This window comes from Urocitellus parryii, chromosome 4 (assembly GCF_045843805.1).
Source record: "Urocitellus parryii isolate mUroPar1 chromosome 4, mUroPar1.hap1, whole genome shotgun sequence".
In the NCBI taxonomy this organism is placed as follows: Eukaryota; Metazoa; Chordata; class Mammalia; order Rodentia; family Sciuridae; genus Urocitellus; species Urocitellus parryii.
In genome coordinates, this window is record NC_135534.1 from 3,608,323 (window position 1) to 3,627,921 (window position 19,599).

General features: G+C 59.8%; 1 protein-coding gene across 2 annotated transcripts; it reads left to right on the forward strand.

Annotated features, from left to right (window-relative positions):
* Positions 1–916: 916 nt before the first annotated feature.
* Positions 917–14,771, forward strand: Dhcr7 (7-dehydrocholesterol reductase). Of its 2 annotated transcripts, none has more exons than XM_026411289.2 (9): positions 917–1,005; positions 4,852–4,967; positions 7,594–7,697; positions 8,356–8,578; positions 9,259–9,349; positions 10,102–10,315; positions 12,196–12,400; positions 12,646–12,777; positions 13,476–14,771. In XM_026411289.2, the coding sequence occupies exons 3-9, from the start codon at positions 7,600–7,602 to the stop codon at positions 13,938–13,940; spliced, it is 1,428 nt and encodes a 475-aa protein (XP_026267074.2). In that variant the 5' UTR covers positions 917–1,005; positions 4,852–4,967; positions 7,594–7,599; the 3' UTR covers positions 13,941–14,771. The 2 variants fall into 2 exon arrangements, with proteins under 2 accessions (XP_026267074.2, XP_026267075.2); XM_026411290.2 differs by lacking the exon at positions 917–1,005 and adding an exon at positions 1,022–1,167.
* The last annotated feature ends 4,828 nt before the right edge of the window (positions 14,772–19,599 follow it).

Consider the following 19,599-nt stretch of genomic DNA (forward strand, 5'->3'; position numbering starts at 1 on the left):
TGCGGAGGGGAACAAGCCGAGCTCGGTGAAGGACCTGACAGACCCCTCTTCCAATAGGTCTGTCGCCTAGCTGCCGACCCCTCCAGGGGTTGTCTCGCCTTGGCAAGACTGGCCTGCATCCAGGGACTGGTGGCGGCAGGAGCACATGGCATGGCCATCCCAGACCATCAGGGCAATTCTAGGGGCATCTTCGCCGCAGTTTCCGCCGGGGTCGACCACAAGGTTCAGCTCGCGCTGTCGGGGCTGCTGCCTGCGGCTCCTAGCGGGGGCGCCTGTGTGGTCCCTAATAAGTACCCACTTGGAGCTCCGTCTCCTCGAGACAGCCCGCCAATCCGCCCGGAGACCCCTAAGTAAAGCTGCTGCCCTGTCCCCCGGGATTCTTACACGGCTGGACTTTTCGGTGCCATTTCTCACCTCTGGACACCGGTGTATTGGTCATTTCATTTTGGTAACATAGGAAAATGTCCCCTCCGCTCCCCCAGAAGGTGAGCTCAAGAGCAGGAATTGGGCCCGATTTGCTCTTTGCTGGTCACGCCGAGCTCGAAAGCGTGGAGCATCCTTGCAGAGAAGACACCGAGGCACCGGGAGACGCACGCCGCCCGGCCGACCCGCGGCCACGAGGCCTCCCGGCTCCGTCCCAGCAGTCCCCGCCCCTTTCTGCGACCCAGCCCCGGCGGGCCAGGTGACCGCCCCCCGCTCGCAGCCCCGCGGAGCCAATCCAGCCGGCGGGGCCGGAGCCTGGGCGGGGCGAAGGCGGGCGGCAGGGGCCGTCAATCTCGCGCCCGTAGCCGCCAAGTGGCCGGAGCGGTGGGCCGGGAGTCAGCTCAGGTGCCTCGCCCAATCGCGGAGCTCGGGGACGCCCGCCGCACAAGCACCGCCTCTGATTGGTCGCCTATCGCAATATGTCGCCCGGGGGCGGGGGGCTGCGGAGTTGTCCAGCGCGCGGGCGGGATTGGCTGGAGACCTGCCGCGCCGGCGTCTTGGGGTGCCCAGGAGAGCGCGCAGGTGAGCGGGTCGTGGGCCCTGGTGGGGGTGCGCTGTTGGGAGCGGGATGCTCCCTCGGGTGTGGAGATGGACTAGCGCTCTGGTGAGGTGGGGCCGGTGGAGAGGGGCCCGGGCAGCTGTAGCGAAGGTCCAGCTCGCAGGTGAGCAGCTGCCGGTGCTCAGGTGAGGAGGGGCAGGTGTGGGGATGCTCCTTGGCCCACCCTGTTACCCTAGGTAATGACCCTCTCCTGCTACGACTTGGTGAATCTCCTTTCAGCCGAATTGTGAATACTGCTATTTATTCTCTCAAGAAATATGTGGGTTGTATGGCCGGAGTGAGGAATTTGGGAAGCTTGGGGACAGAAAGGCCAGGGGTGGCTTGGACAGCCCCAAGCCCTGGAAGACCACCAGGTGGGTGGCAGTGGCCGTGCTGAGGATGGGCACTAGTTCCGCCTGCAGGACTTGTTTCTCCTAACAATTGGGATGGTTTGTAGAGTGAAAGTCAGGAATAACCAGTGTCTGACTCTTGGGATCGCTTCCAACACAACCCTTCCCTGCAGTTGCTGCAGGTAGGAGATCTACAACCGGCACACCGCCAGCCAAGCACAGGTGTGCCCCAGTGGAACCCGGTGGCAAAAGGATTTGGGGAAAGAAAGGAGAGAGAGTGGATGTGTTAGGTGATACATAATTGGTGGGAAAATATACACCAAAGTTTAATGATGCCTGGGGGATGGATTGGAAGGAGAAAGAGGTTTTTCTTTCTTTTTTCCCCTCCTTCTATGTTTGACTTATACTCTTACTCAGTGAGTATATATCCTGTGACTTGTGAGAAGCAGAAACCTTGTAACTCCCATCAAAATAGGAGTTTAACCTTGAGAATCAGGGAGCAGGGCCTGTGGGCATTCCCTCCATGTAGCGCTCACGCCCATGTCTGAGACCTCAGAGGCTGTCAGTTCCCGGCAGGCACCCAGCCTCTCTAGGTGAGTGCAGAGCCTGAAGGGACGGCTAGCACCCTGACACTGAGCCGGTGTGGCTTGAGAGTCTCTGGGGGACCCACGGAGGATCACCAGTGGGAAAAGGTACAGGCAAACCCAAGGATCACCCCCAAACCTGCCTCACCATGCCGTGGGTATGGAGACAGGGTGCCCATGACCTCGCTGACTCCCTAGAGACACAAGTGTTCCCAGATTTGTTGGAAGTTTTCATTATTGTAGGAGAGAGGGAGCAAAGCCAGACACAGAGCCTCCCACGCCGTTTCAGGCCTTGGTGTGAGACTCTCCCAGTGGTACTCTCTGTACCTTGCCCTCTGTCCCGACACACAGGGGCGTGTCCTTCTCCACCCTGTGTGAGGCCCCATTTCTGGTCTGGTCTCCTGTTGGACGTTATCAGTGTTCCCAGGGCACTGCTAGTCCCTGCAGCCCTCTGAATATCTCCCAGGGTGAGTACTTGCACACACGGGGCCAGTGGCCTCACACAGGAGGGCTCCCGCCCCCTGCCCGCCCGGGTCGCGTCTTTCTCTTTCATCTTGAAACCCCATTTGGGGCAGGCCTGTGTCTACCACTCCGAGACGCGTGCACTGCTAAATTGGACCTCTTGTTCCTCCCATGATGCTTCAGCCAAATAACCGTGTTCCCGTATGGCAGGTCCCCAGAGCAGTGCCCAGCGCAGGCCTTGGGACCTTCTCTCACCATCAGATGTTACTCCACCCCCACCCCTGCCCCCCTGTGTCGCAGCTGGGCTGCAGTCCCCAGGGTCTGTTAGCAGGAGCAGTCCCACCCTCCAGGCAGGTGTGAGAGTTCGTGTCCAGAGGGCCCTTGGCCCTGGGTGAGGGCTAAATGAGTAGTGACAGACAGGTGGTGTCACCAACAGAGCTCTGGTTTCAGCACCTGGCCATCCTCCATCTAGAGGTGGAGTCTGAGTGACAGGGAGCCTGTGGCCAATCGGATTTGGTGGGAGTGATGTCACAGTCCTCTCAGCCACTCAGAAAGGGCAGCCTCCTTCTGCCGTACTTCCTTGTAAACGCAGGGCCTGAGGCCACCTTGCTGTGGGGAACACCGCCGGCCTGCACTGGAGCCCTGGAAGCTAAGCGCTGGCTGCACGTGGCTGGCTGCAGGGGCCCCCCGCCAAGGCCTTCTGCTCAGACTCCTGACCTGCAGAAACCATGAGCAGATGAAGAAAATCTGTGGTTTTCTGTGGCACTGGGGCCTGAACCAGGGGTGCCCTACCACTGGCCGGCATCCCTAGCTCTTTGTATTATCCATTTGAGACAGGGTCTCGCTAAGTTTGCTGAGGCTGGCCTCAACTAGAGGTCCTCCTGCCTTAGCCTCCAGCATCACTGGGATGACCAGTGTGTGCCTTGGCACTTCACAAAGATCTGTTGTTTGAAGCCACGGAGCTCAGGGCTGATGTGCTTTGCAGTTGATACCAGAATGCTCTGTGCTGGCCCCCCAGGTCTTTGGAGCCAGCTGATTTTGTAGCTGCTTCTGCCAGTCTCACCTGGAGGAGCTGCCCCCAACCCTGGCTGCTGCTGATAGTGAGGGTGAAGGCTGACTCTCAGGTGGACACTCGGGAGTCCAGTGTGGCCCTGAGCCCCTGGCACCCATGATCCCATTCACTTCTCACTTAACAAAGTGGGAGACGTGGCTACTTTGCAGAAGAGGGAGCTGAGGCTTAGAGACCTCGGTCAGGGTTGAGTCACGCACCTCGAGGTGTTCAGGTGGGGAATGTTAGCCATGGGGCTGAGCACACTGGGAGCTGTCAGCCTCGGTGGGGCCATTGGGCCAGCCACCACCTGCCCTGCTGTGGTGACCCTCAGGATGTCAAAAAGCCACCGCGGGCGGAGTCATCCCAGGCCCCAGGAGCAGAGTTCTCAGGCTGGTGTCGTGGGACCCGTCCCTCTGCCTGCCTCCTCTGTTCCCATGTGTGTGAGGGGAACCCTGAGATTCCTAAAGAAAGTTGCAGGCAAGAGATGTGGGCGGGGAGGGAAAGGCAGCTCCCGTGAGCCCGCTTCAAGCTAAACCTGTACAGAAAAAGAAAAGGCCCGGCCCTCCTCCACCCCCCGCGCTGAGGACCCCCTGCGGGCCGAACCCCGTTCTGCCTTTGGAACCCACCCACAAGCAGCAGCAGCAGCAGAAACCTCGGGACCCTCCTCTGCCCCAGGACTAGCTGTTTCTTGTGGCCCTGCCCCTGTGTCCAGCCAGCTTCAGCTCTGTACGATGTGCTTCCTGTCCCAAAAATCTACCACGGGACGCCCTGGACCCCTGGGTCTGGTGGACGTTTTCCTGACTGCTGTCTGGCCATCTTACAGGTGGCTTCAGGAATCTGTCCCAAGAAGGTCCTTGGCCTTTGGCCAGCCTCTGTAATGGAGCCGCGAGTCCTTTCTTCCAGAGGACCCGAGTCTCCATGGTTGGGTTGAACACGCTGGACGCTCAGCCCCCTTTATCCGTCTCAAAGGGCGACCCCCGCAGATCCCCAGGAGCACGGGCTTTGATGCCACAGGACTCCGTGAAGGTCACTGAGTCCCGCCGCCCAGGTCCCCCCGTGGCTTCTAGAGTGTGCCCATGGACTATGCGAGGTTCAGGTGGCCGATGTCCTGGGGGGGTTTCGGTGGACGGAGCTGCTGGCCAGCCCTGCCCACGAGGGTCCCATGTAAGGTGCGTTTCCAGGCAGCATGGGCTCCAAGACCTGCGGACCTCCCACGCTTCAGTCCCCACCACCCCCACCAGATGCCGCACCAGGTGGAGGAGTCGGTGCCCCTGGCCCCAGACGGGCCTGCGTAGCCCCTGCGTGCTCCAGCGTGGAACTGAGTGCCCTCCCTCGACCCTGCCTGTCACGTCCCTGGTTCTGACGTCTCTGTCTCCCCTGCAGGGCTTCACTCGGCTGCTGAAGGACCAAGCAGGTCTGGAAACCTCAGATCCTGAGCCGGTCAAGGCCAGTCCAAGAAGGAAACCTTCAACCTGAAGCCGCCGGGCCAGAGGTGGAAGGTAGGGAATAAGCAGCGGCCTGGCGGCTTTGAAAACACGAGAACCAACTGGGAGACCCGCTGAGGGCTCTCAGCTGCTGCCAGGGCTTCTCAGGAGTCCCCTCGACCCCGCCGCCCTCCCCTCCCAGCAAGGCTGGTGCCCAAGTGCCTACGACAGCATTCAGTGCCCAGGACAGAAGGTGACTTGGGTCCTGGACTCTGAGCCAGCTGAACGCATTTACCTGGTTTTATTCTGATCCAGGGAGACTTGCTTTTCCTTCTTGGTAACATCGTCCCTTGGCTTTTCACCTGGTTCTCAAGTTGAGGGTCTCTTTCCCTCGGTGACTCTCTGGACGTTAGATAATCAGGAGGTAGTGCAGTGCCAGTCCCTCTGTGGGCCCTTCCACGAGGCAGAGGTGCGTGGGGGCCCTTGGGTTTCACGTGGATTGGCATGAATACTGGAGATCCGAGGTGGGCACTGACTTGGTGGGCTTTGGCTGGGAATGGGGCAGGACTGTCCCCTGCGAGATGGAAACGCCTTCCAACGTGGCGGTTTTATCTATGTGTTTGTTGGTCCTGGGATTGAACCCCTCAGCCACATCCCCAGCCCTTTTTATTTACGTTAATTTATTTTTCTCAAACTTGGGATCTTCCTGTCTCAGCCTCCCAAGTCGCTAGGGTTACAGGTGTGCGCCACTGCGCCTGCACCATGGGAAATTTTTGGATGAATGTGAATTTTTAGAAAGTAATTTATGGTCACTCTTGAGAAAGAAATCAGTGTTACAAGCTTCGACAGAGAGAAGAGAAAGAAATCAGTGTTACAAGCTTCGACAGAGAGAAGAGAAAGAAATCAGTGTTAAAAGCTTCGACAGAGGGAAGAGACAGCCCTGTGTGGCATCCCACATGCCACTCACTTGTCCCAGCAAGCACCTTGCATTCTCTTTTCTGTTTTTGTGTTGTTGGTGCCTGCTCATGGCAATTTGCTTCAGTCCCTCCCAGCTTCACAGATTTCCTTGGACACATCCAGTAGTTAATGAGGCTACGTTGCTGTGGTGGAACTAATATCATTTATTGTTGAGCCAAGTAATGTTCTGCTTTAGAATGTTTTCTGTTGCTACAACTAAATACCATAGGCAGAGTAATTTATAAAGAATAAAGGTTTATCGAGCTTATATTCCTATAAGCTGGGAAGTTCAAGATTGGGTAACTGTCAGGTAAGCACCTTCCTACTGGTGGGGATTCTGCAGAGTCCAGAGGTGGCACAAGAAATCAATCACATGTGAGACAGAGCTCCTATCCAAGGTCTTTCCTCTCCTTTTAAAGCCACAGTTCCATCAGATTAGGCCTTTGCTCTTGTTGCCCCATGTAGCTTTGCTCCTCTGTGAAAGGTCTCGCCTCTAAATCCCATGGTAGTTTCCACCTTCTTAGTAGCTCACAATGAGAATTAAATTTCAGCTTGAGATTCCATGTGACTCAAACTGCAGCATGCACTATCTTATGGTTTGGTCTCTTTTTCTTCCATTGTATGGCTTTCTATTTTTCCTGGGGTTAGTGATCGCCTCATTTTGTGCACTTGCTAAGTTTTTTATGCATCTACCATTAATTTCTTTTTTCCTGAACGTTCTAATGGAACTGGCACTAATTTTTCTACACACCCAAACACAGCAGAATCGATGGACTTCATTTCCTTCTTTCTGAGCCATTTGTCTTACACGTGTGGGTGGTTTCTGCGCTCCTGCTCTGTAGCTGTTGTCCTGGATTGCCCTTCCACTGAGCCGTTCTCTAGATCCCCAGGCTCTGGATGACCTCGGATCGAATTCTAGATGGAGAGAAAGTTTCCCTTGGAGTTTTAGAGAGTCTCATTGTTGTCTTCTGCCATCTGTTTGCTGTTGGGAAGTCCAAGGCTCCGTGGTTCTTGACCAGGTTCTCTGAGTGTTTTTTTTTTTTTCTTTTGATACCAGGGATTGAACTCCAGGGCACTTAACCACTGACCCACATCCCTAGCTGCCCCACCCCTCACCTTTTTTTTTTAAGAATATCTTTTCAGTTGTTGATAGACCTTTATTTTTATTTATTTAGATGAGGTGCTGAGAATCGAACTCAGTGCCTCACCTATGCCAGGCAAACGCGCTACCACTGAGCCCCAGCCCCCCCAGCCCGTTTTTGTATTTTATTTAGAGACAGGGACTTGCTGAGTTGCTTAAGGCCTCACTAAGTTGCTGAGGCTGGCTTTGAACTCATGATCCTCCTGCCTCAGCCTCCCAAGCTGCTAGGATGACAGGTGTGCGCCACCGTGTCCAGCTTTCCAAGCACTTTTAAGATGTGTGGGAAGCTTCCCCAGGCAGTGGGACCTGGGAAACAGTTTCCTCCCTTCTGTCTGTAGGACACTGCGCTGTGTGTCTCTGGCTCCTGGCGGGGAGATGGACAGGCCCAGTGCCTGCCCGGGGAGGCTGCCTCCTAACAGGGGAGACGGGAGGCCTGGGGGGGGGGGCCCTGAGCCCGAAAGCTGCCTGTCCCACCTGGAGCCTGCTGTCAGGAAGGAGCGGAAGGGGGCCAGGCACGGGTGGCCCGCGAGCCCTGGCCGTGCTCCTGGCAGAGCGGGGTCCTGTCCTCAGGGACCACTGAGCAGGACGTCTGTCTTCCTCCAGGACCCGATGGCCGCCAAATCCCAGCCCAGCGCTCCCCAGCCCGGGAGTCCCGGCCGCGTCACCAACGGCAAGGCAGCGACTCAAGGCCAGTGGGGCCGCGCCTGGTGAGGTCACCCCGTCCTCTCAGGTCTCCACCTGAGCGCTGCGCCCTCAGCCCAGGGGGGAAGTGAGGGCTGGAGCAGGGGAGCAGGCCCATCTCGGTGACCGTCCCTTTTCCACGACGCTTGGTACCGTGGGGGCTTCCGACCGATGCTCTGGGGGTGGGATATCTGCGTGTGGGTACCGAGGCGCGGGGCCCGAGCTTCACGCGTACCGCGTGGCCCCTCGTCCCCATGACCGCGGGTGACTTGGCACAGTGCTTGTAACCCCTGCACTGTGAGCCGACTGGCCACGTGAGCCAGACGTGGACCTTTTCACCTGGCACCATGCGTGCCCTCTGAGTTCCAGCTTCTGGTCACTTGGGGCTTGGATGGGGATGTCAACCCCTGTCACCTCCTGCAGAGCAGCGGGGCCCTGCGTGCCCTCGGTGGCCTGCCGTGGTGCAGGTGGAGCGTCCTCCCTGGCCTGGGACAGGGCAGGTCTTGGGGGCCACGAAGGGCCCTGGGCTCTGTGGGTGCCCTTGGCCCTGCCCATCTCCGAGGAGCGCGCCCCAGCGGCGGGAGGGTTGCAGAGCTGGAGCCTTGTCACCAGCGGCTGGCTGGCTCGGGCAGGGCGCACACGGCGGCCCAGGGAGGTGGCCTGCTGAGCGCCGGCCTCCCGCAGGGAGGTGGACTGGTTCTCCCTGGCCAGCGTTGTGCTCCTGCTGCTCTTCGCGCCCTTCATCGTGTACTACTTCATCATGGCGTGCGACCAGTACAGCTGCTCGCTGACCGCGCCCCTGCTGGACATCGCCGCCGGCCGTGCTAGCCTGGCAGACATCTGGGCCAAGACCCCGCCGGTGACCACGCGAGCCGCCCTGCTCTACACCTCGTGGGTGGCCTTCCAGGTCAGACCCTGCCTGGGGTCGCTGCAGGGGTCATGCTCTCCTGCCTCTGACTGGGATGTGGGGTCCTGAGTCGGGGACAGTCACGTTCCTGGGACGCCGCAGGGCGTGGTGGAGACACGGGGCGGGGGCGTCCGTTGGCTCAGGAGTGTCCCAGCCCCCAGTGGACACTGCAGAGCAGAAGGCCAGGCCAGTGTTTCCCCACACGTCCCCTGGGTCCTGCTCAAGGATGTCCTTGGCTCTGTTGTGATGGCGCTGGCCCCCAATCCAGGAGGCCACCAGGAAGGGTGGCTTCCCAGGGCCACGTCCTCAGCCCTTTTTGTTTTTTGAGACAGGGTCTTGCCGAGTTGCTTAGGGCCTTGCTAAGTTGCTGAGACTGGCCTGGAACTTGCGAGCCTCCTGCCTCAGCCTCCTGAGCCCCCATAGGGGACTAGGAAGGACAGAGTGTCCCGGGGTAGCTGGGCTGTCAGGGTGTCTGGGGCGCATTCCAGGGTGGGTGCTGGTTCGGGAACCTCTGCTAGGCCTGCAGCCCGAGCTCCCGGGAGCCGAGGCTCTTGTGGAGTAGACGCTGTTGTGTGGGGCACGGCCCCAGCCCCGGGTCCTGCTCTGCCGGTGACGCAGCAGTGGACCACCCCATCATGCTGTGGGCTGCCGGTCACTGGGCTGGGCGCTGTGTCTCCCAGGTGCTTCTGTACACGATGCTTCCCGACTTCTGCCACAGGTTCCTGCCGGGCTACGTAGGAGGAGTGCAAGAAGGGGCCGTGACCCCGGCAGGTACCCCCGTCCACCTGCCCACACCCTGGGCCCTGCCCGGGCCAGTGGCATCCAGGCGCTGGCTGCCCTGTGCTTCCATGTCCCGGGCTGGCCCTCCCAAGCCAAGTCTGTCCCAAAGACCACTTGTGAGGGGAATGAGTTTACTGGGAACTGTCCACGGCACCGGGCCTCTGGGTAGAAGAGGGCAGCCATTGTCCCCGTGGGAGGCTGAAATCCCTTCCTCAGTCAGGAGGGGCCCCTGGCCCCCACACTCTGCCCAGTCCCATGGCAGATCCATGGAGTGGCCTCCTAACTCACACCCTGAACGTCTCGACCCAAACCCACCTCTGTCCAGCTTCAGGCTGCACAGGGGCATGTGGTTTGGACGTCCTCCCTGTCTCTGCCCACAGAGCTTCCTGCCTGGGGGGAGGCTGGCGGGCTCCGGGCACTCACCAGGGGAGCCTGGGACCCATGGGGACAATCCTACTCTGCGCCTGTTGCCCCTCCGGACAAACCCCAGGCCCATGGCTCAGTTGTGACCAGTTAAGGAGAATCGGCCAAGGGAGAGGGCTGGCCTCCCTCCCTTCTGCAGTCTGAGGGGTGCTGCTGGCCATTCGACTGGTGAACCTGGAAGTAGCTCCCTCTGGGCTGGCCCCCAGGCTCCTTGGACAGGGGACCCAGGGAGCAAGTAGGGCCTCGACCAGGCAGGGACAGGCAGCCAAGCCACCGGTGCAGGTCAGGAAGGGCTCCCGTGTGTCTCGCCCTCCCCGCAGGCGCCGTGAACAAGTACCAGGTCAACGGCCTGCAGGCCTGGCTCATAACGCATCTCCTCTGGTTTGCCAACTCCCACCTCCTGTCCTGGTTCTCCCCCACCATCATCTTTGACAACTGGATACCGCTGCTCTGGTGCGCCAACTTCCTGGGCTACACCGTCTCCACGTTCGCCATGATCAAGGGCTACTTCTTCCCCACTAATGCCGAGGACTGGTAGGTTCCCTAGGAGCTGGTCAGACCCAAAGTGGGCGGGGAAGGCCTCCACCCTGCCTGTTTCCACTGCCCTGGGCTAGGAGGTCTTGGCGCCCGAGGACTGAGACTCCGCGTGGGAGGCAGTGGGCGGGAGTCCTGTGACTCTGGGGCATGTCCTTTCTACACGTCGGGTGCTCTCTTGTGCCTTGAGAAGAGAGTGGCTGAGTCTTCATTTATAGGGTCGTCAGGGAGCAGGGACACCACAGACCACTTCTCTGGGAGCAAGGACAGACTATTGCCCATGTCTTTGGACTTCCTGGGGGCACCTCAAGTGGTCTTAGGGAAGTCTTATCTCAGCAGCTTGAGGTGACTGCTTCCCTGATGGTTGCATCCACTCCTAAGGAAGCCGTGGGCTGGCTTCTCATCGCCCACCCATCCACCTATGCCTCCGTCATCCACCCTTCTCTCCACTCACTCACCCATCTATCCATTCATTCACGTGTTCACCCATCCATCCATCCATCCACCCACCCACCCATCCATCCATCCATCTATCCACCCATCTACCCATTCATTCATCCACCCACCCACCCATCCATCCACCCACCCACCCATCCATCCATCCACCCACCCATCCATCCATCTACCCATCCATCTACCCACCCATCCATCCATCTACCCATCCATCTACCCACCCATCCATCCATCTATCCATCCACCCATCTACCCATTCATTCATCCACCCACCCACCCATCCATCCACCCACCCACCCATCCATCCACCCACCCACCCATCCATCCATCTACCCATCCACCCACCCACCCATCCATCCATCTACCCACCCATCCATCCATCTATCCATCCATCCATCTACTCATTCACCCATCTACACATCCATCCATCCACCCATCCATCCATCATCCACCCATCTACACATACATCCATCTACCCATCCATCCATCCACCCACCCAACCATCTATCCATCCACCCATCTACCCATCCATCTATTCACCTATCCATCCATCCATCCATCTATCTGCCTTCCTATATGTCCATCTACCCATTTATCCAACTTTTCATCAATAGATGTTTGGTGGGTGCTTCTTGTAGACACTCTAAATAGTGGGGCTCACAGTTCAGTCTGGGGATCCAGCAAAACAAAGTGTATTCCAATAATTGTTACATTTAGGCTCTTGGAGATATCTCTGGATGATGGTGTTTTTGTTGTTGTTGTTAGTTTTTGATGATCTGTTTTATAAAGTGTGTTATCACTGGCCTCCCGCGGCTCCCAGAGGTCACTCTGTGCTTTATAATCATCACCTGCTCTAACAGCCCGACCGAGGGAACTGGACGTAAAAACTTGGTGTTCTGATTAATCCCTGTTTGTGCGCAGCAGGGTCTGCGTGTGGGTGGTGTGGTTGAGGCTGGGCTGTGGGTCAGGGACCAAGGTCACACATGGCTGTGGATCTTGTGCAGCAAGGGGGACCCCCTGGGACCCAGGCTCTGGCTCTCCTAGTCTACAGGTCACAGTTTACACTGCCACTGTCCCTGGGCCCCAGGTCTGCTTTGTGCCGTGTGCCGTGTGCAGAGTGAAGTCTTGGCGGGGCTGGTGTGCAGCTCCCCGTGCCTGCATCAGGGCATGGCGGTGAGGGCCAGGAGGACCCAGGAGCTCCAGCTGGGGACGTCTCTGCTGGGCCCCTGCTCGTGGAGTGATAGCAAAAGAGGGTGCCAGGCTGGGGCAGGAACCTCAGCGTCCCAAGGCTCTGTGTGGCTCCGGGTGGCCCGTGCCAGGGTGTCACCTAGGCCACTCATTAACCCACCACCACAGGCACCTCCCACAACAGCGAGGCGCGGTGGGTGCGAGAGGCCTGTGGTGAGCGCGTCCTTCTCTGTTTGCAGCAAGTTCACAGGCAACTTCTTCTACAACTACATGATGGGCATCGAGTTCAACCCCCGCCTCGGGGAGTGGTTTGACTTCAAGCTCTTCTTCAACGGGCGCCCTGGGATCGTGGCCTGGACCCTCATCAACCTGTCCTTTGCAGCTAAGCAGCAGGAACTCCACGGCCAGGTGACCAGCTCCATGGTCCTGGTCAACGTCCTGCAGGTGAGGCCCACAGGGACGAGGGCCAGAGCTCTGACCCTCGGGCCTCGGCAGCCCAGGAGCCAGAGTCCCCTCCCAGGGCGTGGCCAGGAGCCCTTCCTTCTGACCACCGTGGCCCCTCCTCGTCCCCTCCTGGGCTCAGACCCTGTGATGGGGACTCCCCCCACCCCAGCATGGCAGGAAGAGCCGGCAGTGCCGTGGCGGGTTGACGTCAGGGTGGCGGCGGCCCACGCGCTCCTGTCCCGCAGGCCCTGTACGTGCTGGACTTCTTCTGGAACGAGACCTGGTACCTGAAGACCATCGACATCTGCCATGACCACTTCGGCTGGTACCTGGGCTGGGGCGACTGCGTCTGGCTGCCCTACCTGTACACGCTGCAGGTGAGGAGCGGGGCTGGCCAGCCTCTCGGGACTCGGGGACCACCCCAGGGCCCAGGGCCGACCCTGCGCACACACTGCACCAAGTGCCGAGGTGTCTGTCCCTGGGGGGCCACTGAAGTTGTCCCCGCTCCTAGGAAGAAGGGAAGGTGCTGTGTTATGTGGCTCCCCGACTTACTATGGGGTCCTGTCCTGAGCAGCCCGTCCTGGTGGAGAATACCAGTCAGAAGTGCCCTCTGAGGCAGTGGGGATGCACGAGGCCGCAGCCACGCCACAGTCCCGGGCCTGCCCCAGGGCTGAGCAGGAGTGAGGAGCCACAGCGTGGATCGTCCTCTGGGACCGACTGGGGAGGTGGTGTCAAAGCCAGTCACAGGGCCCTGAGGAGATAGCTGTTCCTGGCAGAGGGTGGGGTGAGGGTAAAGGCCCTGGCGTCGTGGTGACTGCAGGTCTGCCAGGGCCTGGCAGCCCACCAGGACCTGCTCCTCCACTTGGCTGGCCGCGGGCTCGCTGGGTCTGGGACTGCCTCCATTTCCAGGCGCTGAACTGTGGGAGCACAGTCCTCCTTGGGGACTGGGCCTTGATTAGTGGCTTGAGCCTGGGTAGGTGCTGTGTCCAGGTCAGTGCAGGACCAGGGCCATCCCGAGGCCTGCTCATGCCCATGTCTGGGAGGCACGGCTCACCCGTCCCTCTGGCCCCTGCAGGGCCTGTACCTGGTCTACCACCCCGTGCAGCTGTCCACCCCCCACGCCGTGGCTGTGCTGCTGCTGGGCTTGCTGGGCTACTACATTTTCCGGATGGCCAACCATCAGAAGGACCTGTTCCGCCGGACAGACGGGCGCTGCCTCATCTGGGGCCGGAAGCCCAAGGCCATCGAGTGCGTGTACACGTCGGCAAACGGGCAGAAGCACCGCAGCAAGCTGCTGGTGTCGGGCTTCTGGGGCGTGGCCCGCCACTTCAACTACACGGGCGACCTGATGGGCAGCCTGGCCTACTGCCTGGCCTGTGGCGGCGGCCACCTGCTGCCCTACTTCTACATCATCTACATGACCATCCTGCTCACCCATCGCTGCCTGCGGGATGAGCACCGCTGTGCCAGCAAGTACGGCCGCGACTGGCAGCGCTACACCGCTGCCGTGCCCTACCGCCTGCTGCCCGGGGTCTTCTAGGGGCCCAGGAGCTCCGGGAGCCCAGCACCCTCACCTTGAGACAGAGCGCCCGGCCTTGTGCCAGGGGGTTCTGGGTTCACCGCTGCCTCCCGCCAGCAGGCCGCGGGCGCCCTCTGGTCTGCCCCCAGGGCAGGAGGGACGGCCCTTTGTAACTGTTCACGTGGGAGCCCAGGCTGCCGCTCTGCTCAGGCGAACCGCAGCTGAAGCCCTTCAGGCCATCTTGTCCCCAAGGCGAGGACGGCTCTGACGCCTTCGAGAGAAAAGTGGGACCAGGAGCTGCATGGAGCAGGCTGCCCACACCCACCTCACGTCCGCTCTGTGGCCGTGGGCAGGCCCTGGGGACAGCCCTCCTTCGCCGCCTGCACACTGGTAGCTGGTCAGCGGAGGGCCCGAGGGACGCCGCAGAGCCAGGGCGTCTGGTGGGTCTCCTTTTGCTCCTGCTGCACAGCCGCCAGGGGTGTGGCATGGGGACCCCAGGGGTACTGCCTGTGCAGGACCAGCCAGCCCAGCTGTGGCCTTTCTGAACTAAGGTCACGGGCTCCCCGTGCTCGGCTCCGGGGAGGTCACCCACCAGCCTCGGCCGCCTGCCCGTGGAAGGTGTGTCCTGCCTGCTGCTGACCCTGTGTGACTCTGGCTCAGAGAGCGCCGTCCCAGGCCTCGCCGTGCCTTCGAGGACTCCCCGCGCCTTCGAGGACTCCCCGCGCCTTCGAGGACTCCCCGCTCTGGAGGGGCTCCCTTCCAGGGCTTTCCTTACCAGCACTGTCCCCGACTCAGGGTTTTCTGAAAGCTCTTTAGACCTGATTCCACAGCACAGCTGCTCCTTCTTTTATATTAAACGTCCCCTGTTCAAATGAGTCACAGTGTGCCTTCTGTCCCCGGGTGGCCCCTCCCGTCCTAGGACTGTTTCTGGGTGCAGACCCAGGGACTGGTGAGCTGAGGGCCTCCACGTGGGTGCTCGGCTGGAGGTGGGGCGTCTGCTGCCGCCACCAGTGGAGAAACCACGCTTGGCACTCGCCCAGCAGGTGGACACAGGTGGGAGGCAGACTAGCGTGTGACCCTGTCTGTCTCCCCTTCTGACCAGTGTGGTATCCTCACTCTGTGATCTGGTTGCCTGGGTAACCCGGACAGTAGCCCCAATCTTCCTACACCCCCACGGTGGAGCTACGCCCACCTGTTCCTCTGTGACATTACCCCTTGCCCTGTTGGGGACAGAATGTTCCATGGAAACTCCCTTTGTGTCCCCTTCTCTGGCTCTGCCCTGGGGTGTGGCCTTCCTAGGTGTCAGTCAACCTGCCGACAGCAGACATCATGAGGCTCGACTTGGCCCCTGAAACCTGACCCCTGGCCTCATTTGAATGGCTTCTCCTTGGTACTTTTACCAAGTGGTCAGCACGTCTAGGCTCATGCTCGCTCTTTCTGTGGACCCTTAAGGTCAGAGGAGCCGTCACAGGCATTTCTGACTCTTGTGTGGTCACTTCACGCAGCCCAGTTAGCCCAGTTCCCCCGGAGTGACCCCTGGGTGTTTTAGTCGCTAGCAACCTGGCAGTTGGCGTCCCTGGGCGGGCGAGAGGTCTGCGTGTTTAAGTCACGGGGAACCCGACAGACAGAAGGCCCGGCCGTCTGCTCTGGAGAGTGGAGGTGAGGCACGCAGAAGCCTGTGCCCACTCCCCAGGGCAGCCTGGCCTGCTTCGGGGTTCAGCTGGTTGGACAGAGACAGCTGCTCCAGGGTTGAGCTGTGGGGCCTGCCAGGCTGGCTCCAGCAGGGGTTCCTGGCGCCCCACCCTGCCTGCCTGAGAACCAGGGGCAGGATCTCCAGCCTCCCGCCCTCCCCACACACTGAACGGAGCCTTTTTGAGGAGGCTGAGGTATGACTGTGGGCTCAGGTCCTGGACCCAATTCTGACACTGCCCTTTAAAGGCTGTGTGGTCTTGAGCAGATGACCGAGCCTCTCTGCGCCTCCCTGGAAAAGTGGGGTGAGCTGTCGTCTGGCTGCCTTGCTGTGAGGGGGATTTCCCAGACTCGTCTGCGGGGGCTCTGGGCTCAGGTGCTGGAGGTGCCTCTTGTCCACTGGCCAAGGCTGTGCCCAGGGAACACCGGGCCACACGAGCTGCTCCCCTCAGCCACCAGGCCGCGCCCTGCTCACGGGGCCGAGCCCTCCCGGGGCCAGGACAGGTGTGCCAGCCCCTGCGGTGGGCCGGTACAGGTGACACTCACTGTTGGAAAGGTCACAGCCTGGGCTTCTCGGAAAGTGGCCTGGCTCGTGGCCCCCAGGGGACCCTGCTCCTGACGGGGTGCTGTCCTTTGTGCTCCACCAGGCACCAGACAGGTCGGACCAGTGTGGGAACCTGCAGGGAGCGGCCCTCCCCTGAGGACGGGGAGGCAGTCAGGCCTGTCCTCCCTACCGCCTTGTGACAGGCCACAGGCCAGCGTGCCCCTCCAACCTGCTTTCACCTCCTCTGGGGACGCAGGTGATCCAGTAGGACTTGTTCCCCTCCGTCCCCAGAGGCGGCGGGCAGGTTGCACCCATGGCACCGAGCCTGGGGTTTGAAGCAAGTGGCCCCCATGTGGGTGGCGGAGGCCGAGTGTCGAGACGAGGGTCTTGGTTTCTGTCCTGCTGAGAGACGAGGAGAGGAGACCCAAGGCCGAGACAGGTGTGTGGCACAGCCTGTGGCCATGGTTGGGAACGACGCTTGACGGTTTCCACACTGCCGAGAGAAGTGTTCTCCCCACAGGAAATAAGTAGGTCAGGTGCCATCACCCGCCAGCTAGCTGGCTGTCGCCCAGCAGTGGGCATCAAGAGGACGCCCCACATCCTGTCCACATCATTGGGCTCGTTCCCCAGGTTCTGCCTCCTCCACCCAAACAGCCCCGATGGGAAACAATGAGCAGGCGGCAGCCTGGCTGGTCACACACGAGAGACTTGTCATCATGCCCCAAGCCACGCTGAGTAACCACCGTCTAGGAGACGCCCTGCTGGGCTGGGCACGGGGCTGTCCCAGGGAGCCGCGCCATGGCCCAGGTCCTGGGCAAATACCAGGCCTTTTTCTATAAGGAAAAAGAGGCCTCGGACTCAGAAACCGGGGGACGGCTGTACAGTTTCTGTCATTTAGAAATAAAATTAAAAATACTGGGCGGAGGCTGGGACTCGGTGGTGGAGACTCGCCTGGCACTTGTGGGGCCCTGGGTTCGAGCCTCAGCACCACATAGAGATGAATGAAGGTATCCTGTCCACCTACAACTAAAAATATTTAAAAAAATACTAATGACCAGTGAAGGTCTGAAAACTGTGCACTTTCTCCTGCGACCACAAGGCCAGACACCAACAGTGCACGGTCCCAGCTCAGGTGGCCAACCAGCGACCCTGGACAGACCTGCACAGGTCTACCTGCCCCTCCCAGGATGGGGGTCGACCTGGAGGTGGGCCCAGGGAGTGTGGCCTGGGCATGCAGGGACACCGCAGGAGGCCCTCAGCCGTGGCTGGGCCTCTCCCGGGCACAGGGCCAGGCCGTGCTTTGGTTTTCTGCGGATTTTCTTTCACTAGCAATTTTTGAAAGCTGTGAATGCACAGTGACTGCACTCTTGGAGGTTTATCCTGGGGAAATGAGAACTCTGACCCGGCAGGGGACTTGCCAGAACCTTCTCGGCAGCTCTCCAAGAGCCGGAGGCAGCCTGGGAGCGTTCCCGTGGCTGACTCCTACTCGGCGTCATCACCACGTGGAATTCTGTTACCATGTGGGGAAGTGCGTGCACTTTTAAAATTGTGCAGACTACCTCAAAATAAAATTTAAAGAAACATAATGCGTCACAGTGCCCCCCCCCCACTGTCATCCCCACCAGGTTCAGAGCAGCGCCCGCCCTGCCTGGAGCCAGCCCTGGTCACCACCTGGGGATGGACACACAGGTTCAGGTCTCCAGGAGGATCTGTGCTTTGGAAACAGGGATGACAGCCACCTGCTCAGCTGCCTGCAGCTTTGTCACTCTCTGAGAAATGACCTGTCTCTCCACGTCAGCGACGGCCCTGGTTTTGAGAGCTTGGTGGGATTCTTTTAGGTAGATTCACTTATCAAGTCCCCTTCTGCTTTTCAAAACTTAGTCACAGTGTTGAAAAGCAGAAGGGGACTTGTTAAGTGATCACTTTGAAACACCAACCTGAGGCCCTTGAACTTGCTGGTGGTGGATCCAGCACCCCCTGGGGCTCAGTGCGCTCTGAGCAAACAGGTGATCGGAAAGTCAAGATTTTTAAACCATTTACTAAAACAGCAAAGTCCACAGTAAAACCTTACCATTGTAGGAGACTTGCTTACACTGGAGACTGTACTTGGTCTTGTTTAAGACAGGATGACCACGTCTAGGAACCTGGAGACCCGGGGGTCCCCACACCACAGCCATCGGAAGAAGCATCTTTTCAATAAACCAACGAAAAATTTTAAATACCGAAACGTTTGGGTCAAATATAGGCTCAAATGGGGAAATTTTGAGTTTTGATTCTCGACTCACATCTTATAAAATGGAGGTGGATTGCTAATCTACATGGGAAAAGCAAGCAAAATCTTTTTTAAAAAAGCAAAGGAATGATTTGGGTCAGACAAGGTTACGATGAGTGATAAGAGGACTTGTCGCAAACAGAAATTGGCTTCGGATGAAATCCAGGACTTCACAAAAAGAAAACGGGCAGAGGGTGAGGGGCGGCTCACAGGAGGGGACGGGGCTGGCGTGGGCCCTCCCAACTGCAGGGACTCAGCCCAGGGTGCAGAAGGGCCCTCATGACCCGGACGGAGGTGACCGCCAGGGAACCCTTGCAGGAGGAGGCAGCCTTGAACGAGATGACCCCTGAGCCATGGGGTGGGGTGGACGTGCCTGGCCACTGGGAAGTCAGAGCCACCAGGAGCTCTGCGGCCGTGCTGGAGTGACGGGACCTCGGGCCTCCCTGGGTGAGGAGAGAGGGCGCTCTGCCCTGGCTCCTAAGGGTACAGTGGTGACCCTGAGACGGTGGTGGGGATCACTGCGGGGTCCCCGCTCTGTCCTAAGAACATGATCAACAGAGCCGGAGGCTCCATCTGATGTTCACCATGGCCAGAGCTGCCACGGCCACCCCTGGCACAGCCGTCCTGCAGGAGTGTGCCCAGCTGCTGACCGCTCAGCCTCAGGCTCTGCCACCGTCACCCATCCTGGGGGTTGAGGATCGTGGCTGGAACCGCCTCAGGCCACTCTCCCACCATGTGCCTTTAGACTGCCCATCACCTGGGCCTTGAACGGGCTCCTGGTCCCCACGGCGGAGCTCTGCCGTCCAGTGTCACCCTTCTCTGGAGACTTTCTCTAACTGTCCTCCAGGTGGGCAGCATCTTGGGGGAACCGCATGGCCATGCCTCAAGGCCGAGTTCTTCTGTCGCTGGCCAGCAGGCCGGACGTCAGGGCACGTCCCCAGGGTGAGACAGTCACGCCCCTCCAGAGACAGGACAAGAGCGTACAGGGCCAGCGCCAGAAATAGGAGGAAGTGGACGCGACCTCAACGTCCACCACAGAAGAACGAATGTGGTACAGCGGGGGACGGAGGCCACACAGCGAGCAGGGACCCGTGGGGCAGGACGACGGCCCAGCAGCATCGTTGACCCCCAGACGGAGCCAAGGAAGCCTGACCGCGGGGCCAGCGCTGCGGGGT

Excerpts from the sequence above, each read along its gene's own strand:
- Dhcr7 (XM_026411289.2), top strand. The coding sequence starts at position 7,600 with ATGGCCGCCAAATCCCAGCCCAGCGCTCCCCAGCCCGGGAGTCCCGGC. Across the intron at positions 7,698-8,355 it reads GGCCAGTGGGGCCGCGCCTG|GGAGGTGGACTGGTTCTCCC; the intron begins GTGAGGTCACCC and ends GGCCTCCCGCAG. Across the intron at positions 12,778-13,475 it reads CCTACCTGTACACGCTGCAG|GGCCTGTACCTGGTCTACCA; the intron begins GTGAGGAGCGGG and ends TGGCCCCTGCAG.